At 37.6% G+C, this 19,884-nt stretch overlaps 1 protein-coding gene across 1 annotated transcript; it reads left to right on the top strand.

Moving 5' to 3' along the window:
* The first annotated feature begins 668 nt into the window (after positions 1–668).
* SEC23B (SEC23 homolog B, COPII coat complex component) lies at positions 669–15,985 on the top strand. The gene is made up of 13 exons (XM_058176999.1): positions 669–948; positions 1,680–1,795; positions 4,273–4,396; positions 4,722–4,802; positions 8,532–8,621; positions 9,392–9,498; positions 10,172–10,325; positions 11,072–11,149; positions 11,389–11,550; positions 11,820–11,906; positions 13,541–13,696; positions 15,183–15,248; positions 15,658–15,985. Exons 1-13 carry the CDS (start codon positions 751–753, stop codon positions 15,745–15,747), a joined length of 1,509 nt encoding a protein of 502 aa, XP_058032982.1. The 5' UTR covers positions 669–750; the 3' UTR covers positions 15,748–15,985.
* The last annotated feature ends 3,899 nt before the right edge of the window (positions 15,986–19,884 follow it).

Raw genomic sequence — 19,884 nt, 5'->3', positions numbered from 1 at the left:
AGTAGATGTTCATGCATCGGAAAAAATAGCACAATTCTATAAAAAATATCCTGACAAACCCTAACTTCTCTTTTTCCTTTCTAGGACTGACGTCCTTGTTGCAGGAGGGCCGAATGTCAGCCTCCACTCCACTCTTCATTTACTTTTAAATGATTATATCAGTAGATAGAATGTAAAATGTTTATTTCTGTATTATAAACTCTTAAGATCATGAGATGTATCATACCACCGTCCGGGGTAAGGGAAAGGAGTTTATTAAGTGTGTCGGCTGACATAACAGGGAGGAGGGATGATTAATGATTGAGTGTTATCAGCGCGCGCTTTTCTAACCGACACTGCATTCCTGAGTTGACTGACATTCAGAGAACTGTGGAAGAAGATTACCACGAGGGGCCGTGAAGGAGTTGGCATTGGACCAGACCAGCCTGACCTCCTGAAGGAGGAGGGACAATTGGGGGGATATGATATGTTTGCCATATTTTGTCTCAGTTCCAGCTTTGCTTGGCTGCCACCAAGACTGTAAAAGTAAAAGTACTTGTTTTCATTCCAAATGGAGTCAAGGTGATTTCTTTCCTATTTACCGTCGGAGGTAGCCTGACAGGAACATTCCAGCCACTGCAACAGATGCGGGTGCACTTCTGGGGTCCTGATAGATGATTGGCCAGACAGATACTGTGGGAAATCAGTCTTTAAAAGAATGCAACCTATGATTGATCTAATTCGCAAATGAGATAACTAATTTAGTAATTTATGTATGTTTTTTATTCTGTTTTTTTCTCCACTTCTAAGGGATCATTTCCAAATACTGGGGCTAGAATAATGTTGTTTACTGGAGGGCCACCAACTCAAGGGCCAGGCATGGTGGTAGGAGATGAGCTGAAAACTCCGATTCGTTCGTGGCATGATATAGAGAAAGACAATGCACGATTCATGAAGAAAGCCATGAAAGTAAGAATTAGTGTCTAGTTTGAATTCTACCAGATAAACATCATCTTTCATATTTTCTGCTGAACTTACCTTTCATTGCCAAATAATTTCAGAAACTTTGCATTCTTGATTCCTTTTTCACTTTGTCTTTAGTTGCCTTGTTTGTTCAATATTTCTACAATTACAAATTTTTATATTCTGTGTGCCATTATTTAATCCAGTTTATCTTTCATATTAATTTCTAGTTGACTTACTTTCTTTTGGATCTTTGCCTACATCTGTCCAACCTTGTTTATTAAGAACCCGTTCCTTTATTTCCTTGATCTCTTGAACCCCTTTCATGCTACTATTTCCTGATTTAAATTTTTTGGACATTAAAATTCAAAGTGAGAACAATGTATTTTAAAATAAAACCTCTGTTTAGACATCTTAAGTAACACTGCATTTCTTGCATTTAAATTAGTCTTCATGGTTTCTCAGTTGTATCAGCTCTCTTCAAGACATTTTTGTTATAGGAAAAATGGTTTGGAAAGTTCTCAGTAGCCAATTATTGTTAATGTTTATTGAATAATTGTACCTCCCTTCCACAGAGTGCATAGCTTTGTATATAGAACATGTAGACCCTTACCAGTTTAGATCTAAAGTTAGCAACATTATTGTCTTATGTGCCTTTAGATCATACTAAACAACTGTGAATAATCTTTTCTCGTAACTGTCATTTAAAATAACTTAACATTGTTATATTTCCACAGCATTATGAGGGATTGTCTAATCGTGCTGCTGCTAATGGGCATTGCATTGATATTTATGCATGTGCTCTTGATCAGACTGGTCTTCTGGAGATAAAGTGTTGTACAAATATAACTGGGTATGTTCTTAATCCTGAGTAAAAATGTTATTTGTTACAAAGAAGAGATACATTTCTTGATTAGCACAGATCTTCTAAATTGTTTCTATCACCCTGAGGAGAAAATGTTTAGTAAAAGTCATGTGTGTGTGTTCATGTATGTGTACATTTAGAAGAAGTGGTGATTTGAAATCACTGCATTTATCTTTTAGGTAATTTAGAAGCCATATGCATATATGGATAGTCATGTTATAATGGCAATTGGGCCTTGAATTTCTGTCACTATATGATGTGATCATAAAGTACAATGTCTCATGACTACATTGCTTAGCAACAGTAATCCTGGCATTCCTCATTGCCATTATTAAAAACTAAATTCCACTGATCATTAATCAATGATGCACCCCAATCAAAACCATCCTGGGCTTGGTCCCTCCTGGCCCCAAGCCTCAGTTCTTCCCCAGTAAGGGACTGCCTCCCCTTCAACTTCTCACAATTACCTATTCCCCTTCCACACCTGCCCTTTTGGCCATCCTGCAATGTGCCTTGTGGAGTAGAATGCCGCCTTAGTGTGACTCTGCAGTTACTTACCATGTTGTGGCTCAGGGCTTCTTGGCGCACTGCAGCTCTGGGGCTGCAAAAAGCCCCTGAGGCACAGCGCAGCACGAAGCTGCAGCCATCCCTTGAAGCTTCAGCAGGCCCAGCCCAGCCCAGCCCAGCAGTACAGTGCAGTACTCCAGTTGCCCCAGCCCTGTCCAGCCTCCCTGCATTCTGAGGCCTCTGACAGCCTGAATTCTGCCACCCCAGCTGACCTTCACTATCTACTTGCTCCTGCTGCTGACATGTCATGTCTGCAAGGCAGCTGCTGGTCATGTAAGGCATCTTCTCGAAGCCTTGCAAGGAAATTGCCACGTGCGACTTCAGGAAGTGTTATGCAGCTGCATTTATTTATTTATTTAGATGATTTATATGACCATCCACTTGCTCTCAGTGCTAAGAACTGGGCCAGGCATGCTCGGTCAGCAGAGGGAGCAAGATGGCTTAAGGCAGCAGCGGCCACAGAGTGCAGGGGGCCAAAGGACATAAATATGGAGGGAGATAGGCAGGTGGAGGGAGTTGAAGTGCCCCTGTGGTCATAAGTGTAGGTGGCTGCCAAGTGACTGAATTTTGATTACGTGACTGGGAGGACACTGCAACAGCCATAAATTCAGGGACCAGTCACAAGTCACTTTGTTCAGTGTCACTGTAACTTCCAACAGTTGCTGAACAAATGGTCATAAGTCAAGTATCTGCAATATCAGTTTCAGTTTATCATGCAAGAGCATCGTATTGTAAGATAACTGATGCAAGGTAGGTAAAATGAGGACCCAGATTGTTGGGGGGGCAATAAGTTGACTTTGTAAAAAAAAAAAATACAAATAGAATGAGACTATTGCCTTATACACTGTAAGCCGCCCTGAGTCTTCGGAGAAGGGCGGGGTATAAATGTAAACAAACAAACAAACAAAAAATCCATTAGTGTTTACTTGTGAATAGATCTTATTCAATTCAATATGAATTGCACGAAATGTGTCTATTAGAAATTGATTTTTAAAAAGTCTATGTGGACAGACTTGAGTTTCACTGGAACTGAAAATAGAACTAAAGACTTACTTTCTGAGAAACTTTTATATTAGATTTAAACTCCCATTACAATGCATTATTCATGGTTTTCTCTTATTTTCTTTAATGTTTCTAGGAAAATGAAGGATGGGAGGAAATGGTTATAAAAAAGTAAAAATGTTCTTCATTCTTGACATTGGTTTGTCTGTCCTTAATTAATAGGAGAGAAGATGAAACTGTTCTAGAATCATTGCAACACATGGTCTTTCTCTCCTGCTCTATTTAAGTCATCAAGATAGACATACTGTATTTCAGTTAACAGTGCTGCATTATAGATCATCTAATGACTACTCTTTCAGCAACTGTTGAAACTTGGGATAACACTAAATGGGTGAAAGTTATAATCAGTCCTCAAAGTTATGGTTGCTGCAATGTCCCTGCAGTCACACAATTACAATCCGAGTCCTCAACAATCTGCTTGAGTTTACCATGATTGCAATTTGCAACCTTCCTGTGAGTGTTACCATGTAGACCAGACAGGAATCAATGCCAGATAAGCTGATTCTAGTTTATTGTAAAGCTACATTAACAGAATCTTGCAAAAGTGTTTTCCTCCACTACTGTGGAGCTGTGGGCTATGGTTCCTAGGCAGCATTTCTTCACCTGGTCTCCCAAGGTCATGTTCATATACTATTACATTTCCCTGCTGAGTTATTGTTTGTTTAACAAGCTATAATTGGTTTGGTTCCCACAAAATTCTAGACATAAACAGTGCTTTACAAACTGATGGCTAGATTCACCTAATGCAGTAAGAAAAAACAAGGAAACAGTGTTATGGTCTATGTCACTTCATAAACCCAATTATTCGCAATATTTCACTGACTTTTTTTCCTCAGGGGTTATATGGTGATGGGAGATTCTTTTAATACTTCTCTCTTCAAGCAAACTTTCCAGAGATTGTTTAGCAAAAATCTTAGTGGAGAATTCCGAATGGCTTTTGGAGCAACTCTAGAAGTGAAAGTAAGTATCACAGGTGCTGCCTATAATTGAATATTTTCCTAACCAAAAGAATTGGTAATTTACATTGCTTACTGTAGCTTTTGATTTCAGAGAGATTTTCCATCCTTTGCTTACTCTCTCATGATGGAAAAGGATAGTTTCTGTGCAGCAATAGGAAGCTAACAACATTGTTGAATTATCTCAATATTTTATAATCTCTACATTATTTCAAACGCACAGTTCTACATGAAGGAAGGAAAGGTTTGTCATGCTGATGTATCATCAAGAGATCAGTTAGGCAGTTGTTATTGCTTGGAGTTTAATTTGGAACTTTTTTTTATTATAGACTTGTAGAGAACTGAAGATAGCTGGAGCTATTGGACCATGTGTATCCTTAAATGCCAAAGGGCCAAGTGTTTCTGAAAATGTAAGTTTTCTTTGGTGATGGGAAAGAAGCACAGGCAGTTCTCGAATTATAATAAGTCAGCGATGTCAAACTCGATTTCATTGAGGGTTGCATAAGGGTTGTGTTTGACTTCAGGGGCCAGGGGGCGTTGGTAGGGATGGCATGGCCAGCTTGATGTCATTCATGTTGGGGGTGCCTTTGGTAGCCCCAGGGCTCTGCCAGCGAAAATGGGCTCCTGAGCTCCATTTTCAACTGCAATGGCCTCCTGCAACCCTCTTCCAGGAAAAATGGAGCTCATTTTGACTGGCCAAGGCACTGCAGGCCAGGCCTTCGCTGTTCCCAGGGCAGCCCAGCAGGCCAGATCTAAGCACCTGGCGGGCCAGATTCAGCCTGCAGGCCTTGACTTTGACACCTCGTAATAGATGCTTAATGGTCATTTGAAGTTATGGTGGACCTCCCCAGAAGATACTTATAACCTGGTTGTGACGTTATGGCCATTGCAGTGCCCTCACATTCATTCACCCTTACAATCATTAGCAGGGATGTTGCAGCTCCTCTCCTCCCCCTCGTGCCTAAGCATTTTCCTCCACCAGTGGCTCCCTTCTGGCCTTAAGGCTGATTCCCATCCCATCAAATCTCACACACTCCTCCTCACTTAGATGTGAGCTCCAATCAGAGGTGGGATTCACTTACTTTCCCTACCGGTTCACAAATGTGAGTGCACGTGCCTACTCTGCACATGCACATGGCCTTCTGCGCATGCGCAATGCTCACACATTACGTCTGGGTGGGCAGAGCATCCCACAGTCGCTGCTACCATTTTGCCCGATCCAGAACCGGCAGAATCCCATCACTGGCTCCAATGCTTTCCATAGTGCTGGAATGGGTTGCTCAGCTACATGGTGCAATTCTGCAATCACCCATCATGGGCAAGGGACAAACAACTCCATTTTGCTGCTTTCATATGGTTTGTGGGTGAGATAAAATGGTGGCCACAAGCCAAACCACTCCATTTTGCTGTCTTAATGAGGCTGCACAGCACTGCAGAAAACCACTCTGTGCAAACTGCATTAAGGTAGTAAAACAGAGTGGTTTGTTCCATGATTCCAGAAACAGTGGCAATACCAGATTGCAGTCTGATAGCGGGAAACATGGTGTATAGGGAGTCTAGTTCTGCTTCACTAACATGGTCAGCACAGCCTTTCAGAAATCTCTAGGCCCTGAAAGGCTGTTTCGGAAAGGCTATGCAGACCTTGTTAATGAAGCAGAATAGGTCATTTTGTCCCTTGGCCACATGGTACAATTCCAAAAACTGGCTGCCATATTTCTAGCTGCCAAATTGCATTCTGGTAATTGTAAATATCACTCCCACTCTTCAAAAGGTAAGTGAGGAGGAGAATATTTTGTTTGTTGGGGTGGGAATGAGGCTTAAAGGCATGGTGGAACGGTGGAAGTGGGAAAAGGCCTATGGGGATCCAAGGGGCAGAAATGGAGTGAGGAGTATCTCAAGGAATAGGGAGGCCTTGAGAGGGCTGTAGCAGGCCTGCACTAAGTTTCCAAAGGCCTCCCCACACCCCTGAATCACCTTGTGCTTCACTTAACAACCTTAATGTTCATTTAACTATTGCACTTGGGAGATCAGGGATAGGAAGATCATTAAGTGAGGCACGTTGGGACAAGCGACCATAATGGGCCAGCTCCATGACAGTGATATCTTGAGGACTATCTGTATACAAATTTGATATGGTTACCAAAACAGAGGTGAATAATTAACAATGGCTAATTAACAGCAGATGCATTCATAATTATTGAATTGAAATTTAGTGCTATTTTATTAAAAGAGAACAAAACAACTAAAAGACTAAAAAAAGATTCACCCCAATTTTCCTTGGATTTGAACATTCTTTAAACACTGAATCCCTGAATAGCAAAAACTATTTCTTACTATTGATTTAGAATACATGACAAGTAGTTATGCTGCTGATAAATGACTGATTTTTGGAAAAAGACTAAGATGAGAGTATGCAAAGAACAAAAGAAATCATGGTTAGAAGGAATACTGTATTTTTCGCACTAAAAGACCATAAGACGCACATTAGCTTTAGAGGAGGAAAACAAGAAAAAAAAATCTGCCTCTGCCTCCCAGCATCCATCCGGTATTCATCTGGCTAGCATCCTTGCAGCAAACAGTTTACAGCTTGGTCAGCATGTTATCGCAGCCCCAACATGTGGCTTGTCAGGGCTCTGCTCCATTGTGTCCAATGATCAACTGAGCTGAGCTGCTGCTACTAGCAGGGAATTCTGGAGCCTTTGTTGCCGAGCAGCTAATTGGCAGTTGGATCAGGGCCCCTCTCCACCACTGCAATATTCGCTCTATAAGACGCACAGACATTTCCACCCACTTTTGGGGGGAAGAAAGCGTGTCTTATAGTGAGAAAAATAAGGTAATTTTTGGTTCTTGTGATGCATTTATGGGGGTTGCAGAAATATGAAATTTGTGTGTGTAGGGCAGACTGAAGAGGAGAAGAAATGAAGAAAAATAGCAGTGCAGAAAAAAAGTAGTGGAAAAATATTTTCTGGAAAATAGATTGATTTGGATTATAGTGAGAGAACATGCTAGAAATGTTATTTTTTGTGACAAAGAATAATTAATTTGTAGCAAATTCTTTACCCTTGGGAGAAATCTTGTTTAGGAATAAGCTCTCTTAAGAATAAACAAACACATACAAAAGAGGCCATTATTTTAGTTTTTTCACATTTACCAATTAGCATAAACAGGTCTTTCTTATTTGTAGTTTAATGTACAGGTAGTTCTCGACTTATGACTACAGTTGAGCCCAAAATTTCCATCGGTAAGGAAGACAGTTACTGAGTTTTGCTCCATTTTACAATCTTTCTTCCCACAGTTAAATGAATCATTGCAGTTGTTAAGTTAGAAACACGGTTGTTAAGTGAATCTGGCTTCCCCATTGACTTTGCTGGTCAGAAGGTCACAAAATATGATCACATGACCCTGGGACACTGCAACCATCAGTTGCCAAGTGTCTAAATTTTCAGCATGTGACCATGGAGATGCTGCAATAGTCATATGTATGAAAAATGGTCGTAAATCGCTTTTTTTCAATGCTGCTGATAACTTGGAATGGTGCCTCAACTGTTGTAAGTTGAGAACTATCTGTAGTTAATTTTCTTTTTATAGGTTTACATTTATTAAACACTTCTATCTTGTGGTTTTTATTTCCATTGCCCTTGTCCATTTTAAATGTGAATTTTAATATATTACAAAATAGTGCAGTTTTCAACTCCAGATTCCTTCTATGGGGATTGGTGATTGACTCACATTACATATTTCTAACTGATACTTTAAGATGTTTAGAGAATTGTACCTCTGAATAGGCAGTTTATATATGGGAATTATGGAGGTTTTTTTGTTGGAACACAAATAAATATGTATTAGCATCAATGAACTGGAAGAGGAGAACAGACTATTCCCTCTGTAGCTGCCAGATAGTAATTATAAATCTCACTGTATCTTTCAATGCATACACAAGTTTTTTTATCAAGGATATAAATTGGTAATTTTGTGCTGTAAAGTCTAAATAAAATATGTAGAAGCTATAGTGTGTATGTGTGTATGTGTATCTTTGTCTGCCTGTCTATATCTATCTACCTACCTACCTATGACATGACATGATATGACATAAAACTTAAGATTTTAGAATAAAATTTGAATTTTGAATTGTCTCACAGGAGCTTGGAATAGGTGGCACATACCAATGGAAAATTTGTGGACTTGACCCCACCATGACTCTTGCCATTTATTTTGAAGTAGTAAATCAGGTGAGCCTAGATTTTTTAAAAAAATCTTTGTAATGTTGTATATAGTGCAGACTCCATTGATGAGGAGGCCAAGGAGACAGCATGTGCAGAAAAATGCAGTTATTCCCTCAGCCTTATTGCTGAAATTTTGATGCCATTAAGAATCGGTAGATGTTTAGATAAGTCAGAGAAGTCTTTTGTGTGAAATGTGAAATATTTTTAAAAGAATCTGGTTATGGACCAAGAAGAAGTATTACTGAGCTAAAATGCAAGTAGGAAACACTAGCATTATCTGTTTGAAGAACTAGGTTCTAAGTCCTCTACTTGAGATTAATGAAGATTTTGTTAGAATTAAGAGCAGCTAATGCTGGGAAGAAAAAGCTGCAGTAAGATCAATTTATCATCTTAAAGAAGACTCAAGCCTATCTAAAAAGGCATGCTCACATTCTTGTTCTCCTCCCCGCCCCCACTCTAAGATAGACTCATTTAAAATTCTGGGTGGCCTTTTCAGGAACTCAGACCTTATTCAATGACAGCTCTAGGCCCATTTACTAAGAGTAAAAAGAAAACTGCTTTATGTTATTTGAACCTTATTTGAAGGCAGAAATTGTTTATTGCACTTCCAGTCTAGTTCTAATTACTCTTGGAACTGTATCTTAGTATTCGTATTCTCCAAGAAGCCAGTGTGTTAGTTGTAAATGAGTATATTACTTGTACTTCATTTTTCTCCTATATGATGATGTCAAAATGTAAGGTGTATCTTAGACAACTTTTATCTCATTAACTTTCAGCACAGCACTCCAATACCTCAGGGTGGAAGAGGAGCTATCCAGTTTGTTACGCATTATCAGCATTCCAGTACACAGAGGCGCATTCGTGTGACTACTGTTGCTAGAAAGTGAGAATAATTTGTGATAATTAGGTTTGGTTCTGTTGGCTGTATTTCTTTGTTGTGTAAATTGTATTGCTTGAGCCACATTAATAGTATACTCAGCATTGTGACTGGGGGGATGAGCTGCTGATTATCCCACAGATGAATAGATCTCACCTGGTTTCTCTATTATCAAACTGACTTTTCCAGCCACCTTTGTGGTAGCCTTCTATAGTCTTCCTTGTAAATATTTAAAAAATGAAGGAAGAAAAATACAGCAATCCTATGGGGAATCAGAACCCTTACAATTGAGGTGAAGGTCAGCCGTGTTTCTTCCCCCCCTTTCATGATCTTGACTAATCTGCCCTTTATGGAAGATAAAAGAAATATGCCTATCAAGTGATGGTTGCTGATAGTCAGCTAAACAGAGATTTGGATTTGGATGATATGCTCAGCCATGGTTTAAGATAAACTAATCAAAACCAATCTGTGATTAGAAATTGTAATTAAGGGACACTGCCGTGGTCTATTGTATAAACTTGAAATAAAATAGCTTATGAAACTGAGATGGACCATCAGTTCATTTTTGTAGCTGATATAAAAATATTTTAGAACAAACATAAGCTTCTGTAAATTATTGGTAGAATGTTCTTTACGGCATTTAATAATCTAAATTTTACTAATTCTTGCCATAAATTAGTTGGGCAGATGCACAGAGTCAGTTGCAGCATATTGAAGCTGCATTTGACCAAGAAGCAGCTGCTGTCCTGATGGCTCGATTGGGTGTCTACAGAGCTGAATCAGAGGAAGGGCCTGATGTGTTGCGATGGCTGGATAGGCAACTAATTAGACTTGTGAGTATGATCAATTGTAAGCTTATGAATTTTAGAATCAAAAAGATGATTGCTTGATCAGACATACTCTCTTCACCACCCTACATTCCAAAAGCTTTGATCCTTGTCTTGAAAATTCCAAGTGTAAATGTTGATTAGTATTTTTTCAATTTGCTTTTCAGAACATAATTGGTTCAATACATATACGTTCGTTTTGTGATATTTAGCTAGTTCAGAAAGGATTAAGCTTGGACACTATTTATTTTATATGGCCACATTGTACTACGGAGATGGACTAAACAACTCATGCCCCATTAGGTTATTTTTCTGATATATTTTCTTATCTAAACAGGAAAACAGAATGGCCAAAGGTTTTTTTAAGCCAAAATATGATTGTTCAAAGCTAGCCACTAAATTTAATCCCAATTAATTATATATAAATTTACCAGATATCATCAAATGCTTGACAAAGTCTACATTAGGCTTTTGCAGTCTATCATGTTGTTTATGATATTGTGCACTTGGTGTCCTTAAAAACAATTTTCTCCTAATAATTTTGAAACAACATCCTTTTGTAAAATGTAATTTTGATTATTAGACATATTAGAAACAAAGGACATAAAGTGACAAATAATATTTCTTTGATATTATGAACAATATTTTTGAAAAAAAAATTGCGGGTGATGTCTTTATTTTCCTTCCTTGTTCCTTTGTAAGATCTATATTGTCTTCAAAGGATTATTAAGTTCTGCATATTTCTCCAACAGTGTCAGAAGTTTGGACAATATAGCAAAGATGATCCAAATTCATTTAGGCTGTCTGATTCATTCTCCTTGTACCCCCAGGTAAGATCTATCTCAAAAATGTTAAAAGAAATAAAACAATTTAATAAAAGAAGTAGCAGTTTGCCTCCAAGTCATTTCTATGGTTATAGAAGACTGTATTAAATAGTAAATGTTTTATGTTTGGTACATGTCTTTTTTGTATTTGTATCAAAATAATTCAGACAGGCAAAGAGACAGGAAATGATTAGAGAAGATATTATACTCAATATGACTTCTGGTTTTTTTTCTGTTCCATTTAGTTCATGTTCCATTTGCGACGATCTCCATTCCTTCAAGTATTCAATAACAGTCCAGATGAATCTTCCTATTACCGTCATCACTTTGCCAGGCAGGATTTGACCCAGTCTCTTATTATGATTCAGCCTATACTTTATTCTTATTCATTCTATGGACCACCTGAGGTGATTCTCCTTCTATGTTTGATGAAAGTTGATTGAAAATAGTAATTAAAAAAACTTAATAAAATTGATGTACATTCAAAATGCATTTTTAAATATGAACAAATAAATGAACAAATCTTTCAAATTTATAGTTTTCAAAGGAAGAAAAAATATAAATATTAGGAACGCATCTTTTCAAATTCTGCAATAAAAAATGAAGTTTGGTTAAAATTGTGTTATATTTACTTTCTTATTTGTAAAATTACGCTTTCCCTTTTTGTGTCTTGTAGCCTGTACTATTGGATAGCAGCAGCATTCTTGCTGATAGGATTCTGCTGATGGATACTTTTTTCCAGATTGTTATCTATCTTGGTGAGGTAAATAAAGAATTAATTCTTTGGTTAGAATTTCTGGTTCTTTGGTTTGGTTTTTAGACCAGCTATTGCTAAAGTCCCTAGGTGATGCACAAAACAAAATATATGAGAAACTAAACTACTGTATATAAAATTATAAAATCTTGTGCTAAAATAGAATTAAATAATTTTATTGGCAAAATTAAAATTTGTAAAATAAACAATTAAGTATTGTAGATTAATTGTCAGAGTTTCTAAAGAAGGGGTCTCCAACCTTGACAACTTTAAGACTTGTGGACTTCAACTGCCAGAGTTCCTCAACCAGCAAAGCTGGCTGGGGAATTCTGGGAGTTGAAGTCCACAAGTCTTAAAGTTGCCAAGGTTGGAGACCCCTGTTCTAAAGCCTCCTTAAAAGTCAGCACACTAATGAGTTTCTTCCATAGAAGCTTTGCAATTATGGCAAAAACTCATTCCCAAGTGTCAGCCAGCCTCTGACTACCATTAGAAATGAGCCTTTCCAGGTGTCCATAATCAGGGAGAAGAGTCTTGCAGAGTAAGGCAGTCTCTCAGATATCTCAGGTCCATTGCGTTTTTTTTAAACCTCTCTTCTGAACTGAGAGTATACAAGCCATATGCTTACTAAAAGAACAACACAAACTATAATCTGAAAAAAATCTGCTGTCATAATCACAAAGTCTTATGGCTTTTTATGTATGTTTAAATCACTAATCAGCAATTTATCCCTTGATCTAAATTAATGATTCCATTTACATTGTCCTTATGGCATCTAAAGAAAAAACTAGTGCAGTAAATATCAAGCCTCAGTCAGTCATGAGTGTGCATTTTAGAAAGAGAAGGATGCCTGGTCTGGGCTGCAAAAAATCTGGAAACCACCAGAGAGCAGAAATGTGTTATATCCTGTTTCCTTTTGTACTCAAACAAATATTAATTGAATATTTGTAGCATTTTAATGGATATTAATTTAATATTCATTAAAAAGCTCGTAACAGGTACATTATGGGTGTCCACATAGATCTGAAGCACCAAGATTCATATATGGAATGATTTGCATATCCCTATCTAATAACTTTTTTTTACTGTGATTAAACCATCATTTTTACCATGATTTGGCAAAAATATGTAATAGTGAAATGGTTCATAATGAGACTAAGTTACATTATTTATTAACAGTAGTTGTATTACCATATCATGCTAATTCAACTATTATGGCTTCATATGGTGTGAGATCCTGTGATCTCATCTCTCACTAGAGCTGTGCAAATTTAATTAATTCCAAGGAGTTTCTAGAAGTTCCTTTTTCTGTCGGAACCAAGTATTTCCTAGGACACTTTAGTACTCTCTGAAAATAAATATTCTGAATCAGAAGTGATCTGATGTGATATTATGTGAGAGTTCTGGCCCCCAAACAGGTTTATTTTGTTCAGAATGACATACTGAATTGTTTTTTTTTAATATTCTCAGGCAAGATATTTTCACCAAACAATTGCTCGGCATTATTTGTTTGGTTTCATTGATTTTTTTTCTAAAATGTGAAATGAATCATATAAGGATTTTGCACATGATGTGAATTAGGCAGTAAAAAGACAAATATTTTTGGAAGTTCCTTAATTAATCCCTCCCACATTGTTTTCCACAAGACTATTGCCCAGTGGCGTAAGGCTGGTTATCAAGATATTCCAGAATATGAAAACTTCAAGCATTTACTGCAGGCTCCACTGGATGATGCTGAAGAAATTTTACAAACAAGGTTCCCAATGCCACGCTATGTTAACACAGAACATGGAAGCAGCCAGGTAAGGAAAACTTAAACAATTCTAGGTGCATTAAAAAACGTGTGCCATAGCTATATTTATAGTTAATGTTGGTTTTAATATATTTGTAATATATCGTACCAATGTTTTCACACTATCAGTCTTGAACTTTTGGAAAGATTTCACTTCATCCAGCACAAGTTGACTCTGAAGATAATGTCAGGTGAGAATCAGGATGGCTTAGTGGTTAAGGTGATGGACTGGCACCAGGGACAGCTAGATTCTAAACTATCCTCAGCTACAGAAACTTATAGGATAATTTTGGCCCAGTCATTATCTCAGCCCAATTTATTTTGCAAGATCATTAAGAAAGCATAACCACTGCTAATGCTTCATCAATCTTTCCCTGAGAGAAGAGGGATTTTTTCCTCCTAGTATTATTGAGCTGCTTCAGGACTTTGGCGTGTCTTGTCCTTGGCAATGTCCTACCTGACAAGACCAGGAGGAATTAAAATGTTCTTGGGCTACAGTTACAAGCCTAGAAATGCATGCCCACTGTCCTAGCAGTCTCTCAGCCTTGGTTAAACATTTGTTCATATTGAAAAATCCATATTTTTGCAATATCTGTTAATATTAGGCCTTATACTGGCTTAGCTGAAAACCTAGTTCTCCAGAAACTAATGCATTATTCAGGAACTGGCCTACTGGGCAGAAGGCTCAAAAAATAACGTAACAATCAAAAGCACTGAAGTTAAATACACAGCGTACCTGTCTACTGTAGCACATAGTGGTCAAGTGAATATATTGGTCTCCAGAGTTTAAATCCTAGGCTTTTTCCTACCACTTTTCTGAATAAATCAAAACTTGGCCACTTTTTTGGTCCTGAGGGCAACTGTTTGCTGGCAGAATTCAGATAGTCCTCAGGTTATGATCGCAATTGTGACTGGAAATTCCATTGTTAACCATTGCAATTGTAAATCATGTTTCACATGATTTCAGTGCTTAGTCATAGCAGTCTTAATTGCTTTCATAACCCCAAGACTGTAGGTCATTAAGTGAGCGTCTTGTGACTAAGAAGTAGGAAAAAGTGGGAATTTCATGCAAGTAGATCTGCGGATGAGAGCTATGTGGGCAAGTGCCATTAGGGAGTGCCATGAACAGGCACTACAGAGTGCAGGAATGCCTTAGGGGTGAATAGGTGGGTAAAAAAGCAGCAGGAGCTATTATAACTTTGTGGGTTTGCTGAATGAATGGTCACAACCTCAGGACTACTTGGAGTGTTATCTAACCTGGAAGCTAATGATAATGGCTTTTGTCTGATTATAACAGAAACTGTTCTTTAAGCACTCATTATTTCAAAATATGAATTCGCTTCCTGTTTTCTTTCTTCTACTTTCTTTCTTTTCCAAATAATCCTACTTAATTTATTCTGAGCTGTATTAAAAGAAAACATGCAAGTAATGGCAAATTTATGTGACAAACTATCTTAATTATATTGCACCTACACTGCTTATTTTGGCTTTGACAGGCACGGTTTCTCCTATCTAAAGTGAATCCTTCTCAGACGCATAATAATCTGTACACATGGGGACAAGTAAGTAATGACGTGTTTGGTTCTGTGTCTATTGTGCATGCACTCACAATTTATGATATGCATTACATAAGGAGCAGGAATTTGTCAGTTGATTTTGACCATTTACGGGGGTTGGGCTTTATTAACTGAAAAATTCCTTTGAGCCGCCAGTGTTTGAAAGATAGACAATAAATTACATGGTTTATGGGTCAAAACTGCATAAACTAGACTTGGAACATTCATTCATTCATTCATTCATTCATCACTCACTCACTCATTCATTCAAGTCAATTTTAAAACTTGGAAATAAAAAAAGTACAATAGGAATCGGCATGATTATACATCATGTAAATTATGTTGTACTTTTCCAATGTTCCCACATTTTATGTTGGCTCAGATTTTGTTTCTAAATTATAATTTCTTGTTTCAGGAATCTGGCGCTCCAATACTAACAGATGATGTTAGTCTACAAGTATTCATGGATCATCTAAAAAAGCTGGCTGTATCAAGCGCATCTTAATTTTTATACTAAAGTCTCAAAAATCAATAATCCTGTTGAATCATGCTGCTGATAGATTACAGTCTACCAAGAAACTAATAACATTCCTTTCCTTTTTTTAAATCAAAGTTTTAATTAACCCATATAAAAAGAGGAAATTTACATTTTAGATTTAACTTATTGATATACTTTTCTTTATTCTACAAATTTTTCATTTTTATGTTCTTTTACCAAGATTAAAATCTACATTTATACTGTCCTGCACAGTTCATTTTTCTGCTCTTACAGCTAAGCAAAATAAAATTTGAGAATAGTGTTACTCCTTATTGTATTATGTTCTTTACCACTTATTGGGGGCAGGGTGGAAGGTTTACCATTCCTAATTTTCTGGCTTGGATAGATGCAATGAATTAGCATTGCCAGACTATGAACAGTTCTTTATATATGTACTTTGTACAGGTTGATAAAAATAGTTAAATTATAATAAATTGAGGAATTATCTGAATATTAAAGTAGTATAAGATGCAAAATAATCTAACAGCAGTCGCACAAGATTCTGTTTTGTACTAAATATCCTTAGTAGATATACTATGTTCTTCAACTATGAGAAAAAGAGAAAAATGCAAAAAAGTTACACAACTGACAAGATTTAGTTAGTGAATACAATCATTCTATATATAAATAGTCCTCAATTTACAACAGTTCATTTAGTTGATTGTTTGAAATTAGAACAGCACTGAAAAAAGTGACTTATGACCATTTTTCACATTTATGACCGTTGCAGCATCTCCATGTTGGTCACGTTATTTATATTTGGAAGTTTGACAACTGGCTCAGATTTATAACAGTTGCAGTGTCCTGGGGTCATGTGATCAGCTTTTGCAACCTTCTGACAAGCAAAGTCAATAGAGAAGCCAAATTCACTTAACAACCATGTTACTAACTTAACAACTTAAGTTAGTAACATGGTTACTTAACAACTGCAATGATTTACTTAAGAAAAGTTGCAAAACTCACTTATTAAATACTCACTTATTAAATACATACATTTTGGGCTCAATTGTGGTCGTAAAGGACTATCTGTATTGGGTGCTGATTGATTATAACATCTCCCTAACTTCTGTTAGATTGTTCAATCTTTTTCCAATTATCCCATTTTGATTGAGTTAGTTTAGAATTATTGGTGGCCAAAAAAATGGAAAAGGTCAATATCCCAATACTAAAGAAAAGTGATATGAAAGACTGCTCCAACCACTGAAGCAGTCACTTGATACCACAGTGAGTAAAATTCTCTTGAAGATAATCCAGCAATGTTTGAATCCAACTGCTAACAGAGAACTGCCTGATGTATAAGGATTTCAGAAAGAAAGAGGAACGTGGATCATATTGCCAGTCTATGCTGGATGATGGAAAAAGCAAAGGAATACCAAAAAGACCTCTACATGTGCTTCATTGACTACATAAAATTTTTTGACTGTGTTAACTGGGAATACCACCATACCAATCCAGCTCATTCACTCATTGTACTCTGATTAGGCAGCCACTGTAAAAAGGTGTATAGCACTTGGAAGAACTGCAAGGTCTGGTATGAATAACATCTGAACAAATAAAGATATCAGCCTCACAACAAATACAGCTTAGTTAATGCAATCATTTTTCCAATTGTTACTTCTGGCTGTGAAACTTGGACTCTGAAAAGGGGCAGATAGAAGAAGGGTGGATGTCTCTGAACTGTGGTGATGGAGGCAACTATTGTGTATCCCAACTGCAAAAATAACAAAGTCCTAGACTGAACTTCACCAAAAATATCGCTTGAAGCCAAAATTGCCAAACAGAGGATGTCATACTTTGATTATGTCATGAGAGCTGACTTGAAAAGTCAATCATACTAGGAGTGATCGGTGGAAAAATGAGAAGGCCATCCTAGTACCCACTGGCTGGATACTAAAAGATGATACCGGGATGACTATGGCGGATCTGAAGGAGGCAGTTAAGAGACGGGGGCATGGAAAGTGTTGATCCATTGAGTGACCAAGAATCAGACACAACTGAATGGCTGAATGATCTTAATCAAATATTAATTTTAGCTTTTTTATATTTACATAAACTTTAAACTAGTGTATATATTTTGTCTGTTTAACAGTAAGCAATCACTTTAAAAATAGTTGGATACATTTATTATTATTACCATTTATTATGGTAAGCAGTAATGAGAGTTGCTTCTTTTCATCTTGATGTGTGATCCTGGCTGTTACAATTTAATATTTTCTTTGAACGTGCTATTAAGCTTAATTTTTTTTTAATTGGCCAAGTGTGATTGGACACACAAGGAATTTGTCTTGGTGCATATGCTCTCTGTGTACATAAAAGAAAAGATACGTTCATCAAGGTACAACATTTACAACACAATTGATGATCAATATATCAATATAAATCATAAGGATTGCCAGCAACAAGTTATAGTCATACAGTCATAAGTGGAAAGAGATTGGTGATGGGAACTATGAAACGATTAATAGTAGTGCAGATTCAGTAAATAGTCTGACAGTGTTGAGGGAAATATTTGTTTAGCAGAGTGATGGCTTTCGGGAAAAAACTGTTCTTGTGTCTAGTTGTTCTGGTGTGCAGTGCTCTATAACGTTGTTTTGAGGGTAGGAGTTGAAACAGTTTATGTCCAGGATGCGAGGGATCTGCAAATATTTTCATGGCCCTCTTCTTGATTCGTGCAGTATACAGGTCCTCAATGGAAGGCAGGTTGGTAGCAATTATTTTTTCTGCAGTTCTAATTATCCTCTGAAGTCTGTGTTTTTCTTGTTGGGTTGCAGAACCGAACCAGACAGTTATAGAGGTGCAAATGACAGACTCAATAATTCCTCTGTAGAATTGGATCAGCAGCTCCTTGGGCAGTTTGAGCTTACTGAGTTGGTGCAGAAAGAACATTCTTTGTTGTCCTTTTTTAATGATGTTTTTGATGTTAGCTGTCCATTTGAGATCTTGTGATATGAAAGAACCCAGAAATTTGAAGGTTTCTACTGTTGATACTGTGTTGTCTAGTATTGTGAGAGGTGGAAGTATGGAAGGGTTTCTCCTAAAGTATATTTTCCAACAAATATAGCATAGTGTGATATATCTTCATAGCAGCTAATGTCTCTTAGCTTCAGTGGCAATGGCTAAACAAAGCATGGACAAAAGAAAATTCTAAGGAGATGAAGATATCTGGAACGTTTCTTTATATAACAAAGGAGTGGGTCTATACTAGATAGAGAAGCATTTTTTCAGAGCAGATTTATTTAGTTCAACTGTTACCTGGCAAAGAGCAAGAACATTTGTTTTTTAATCAATATCAGTTTTTGGCCTTGTAATGGTTTCCAAATATTTTTTCATGGCTCATTATATCATCCAATACCTGGAACATTGCAATGTGCTTTAAACAGACTGCCCTTAAAGATGATTTTGGAAGGTATAGTTGGTCAAGAATCCAGTAGGAATAAATTGAGCAAGAAATGAATTGAGCTCTGGTGGCACAGTGGTTAGAGTGAAGTAGTTCATGCAAACTCTGCCCACAGCCAGGAGTTTGATCCTGACTGACTCAGGGTTGACTCAGTCTCCCATTCTTACGAGGTCAGTAAAATGAGGACCCAGATTGTTCAGGGCAATATGCTTTCATTGTAAATCACCTGGAGACTGCTGTAAAGCAGTGTGGGGTGGTATATACGTCAAAGTCCGTGATGGCAAACCTATGGCACGTGTGCCAGAACTGGCACACACAGCCATCTCTCTAGGAAAGTCAGCCATCGCCCGTTGCTCTTCTGGTTTCTGGCGCATGCGCACGTGAAGACCAGCTGGTCTTCACGCGTGCGGGAGCACCGGAAACTGGAATAGCAGCTCCCTGGTGCACATGTGCATGCTGGAAACCAGAAGCTCAGCTTCCGGTGTGCACATGTACACCAGAAACCAGAAGACCAGGTAACTGGTGCACATGTGCACCAGAAACCAGAAGACCAGGTAACTGGTGCACATGTGCATGCTGGAAACCAGAAGCTCAGCTTCCCGGTGTGCACATGTGCACCAGGGGAACTGCTCTTCCGGTTTCCTGCACTCCTCCTGCTCGCACGTGCGTACTCCTGTTTTGGCATTCGTTGCCAAAAAGGTTTGCCA

The sequence above is a fragment of the Ahaetulla prasina genome, chromosome 3, assembly GCF_028640845.1.
Source record: "Ahaetulla prasina isolate Xishuangbanna chromosome 3, ASM2864084v1, whole genome shotgun sequence".
NCBI classification, from domain to species: Eukaryota; Metazoa; Chordata; class Lepidosauria; order Squamata; family Colubridae; genus Ahaetulla; species Ahaetulla prasina.
The sequence above is the reverse complement of the archived record's forward strand: the minus strand, read 5'-3'. Positions and strand labels throughout refer to the sequence as shown.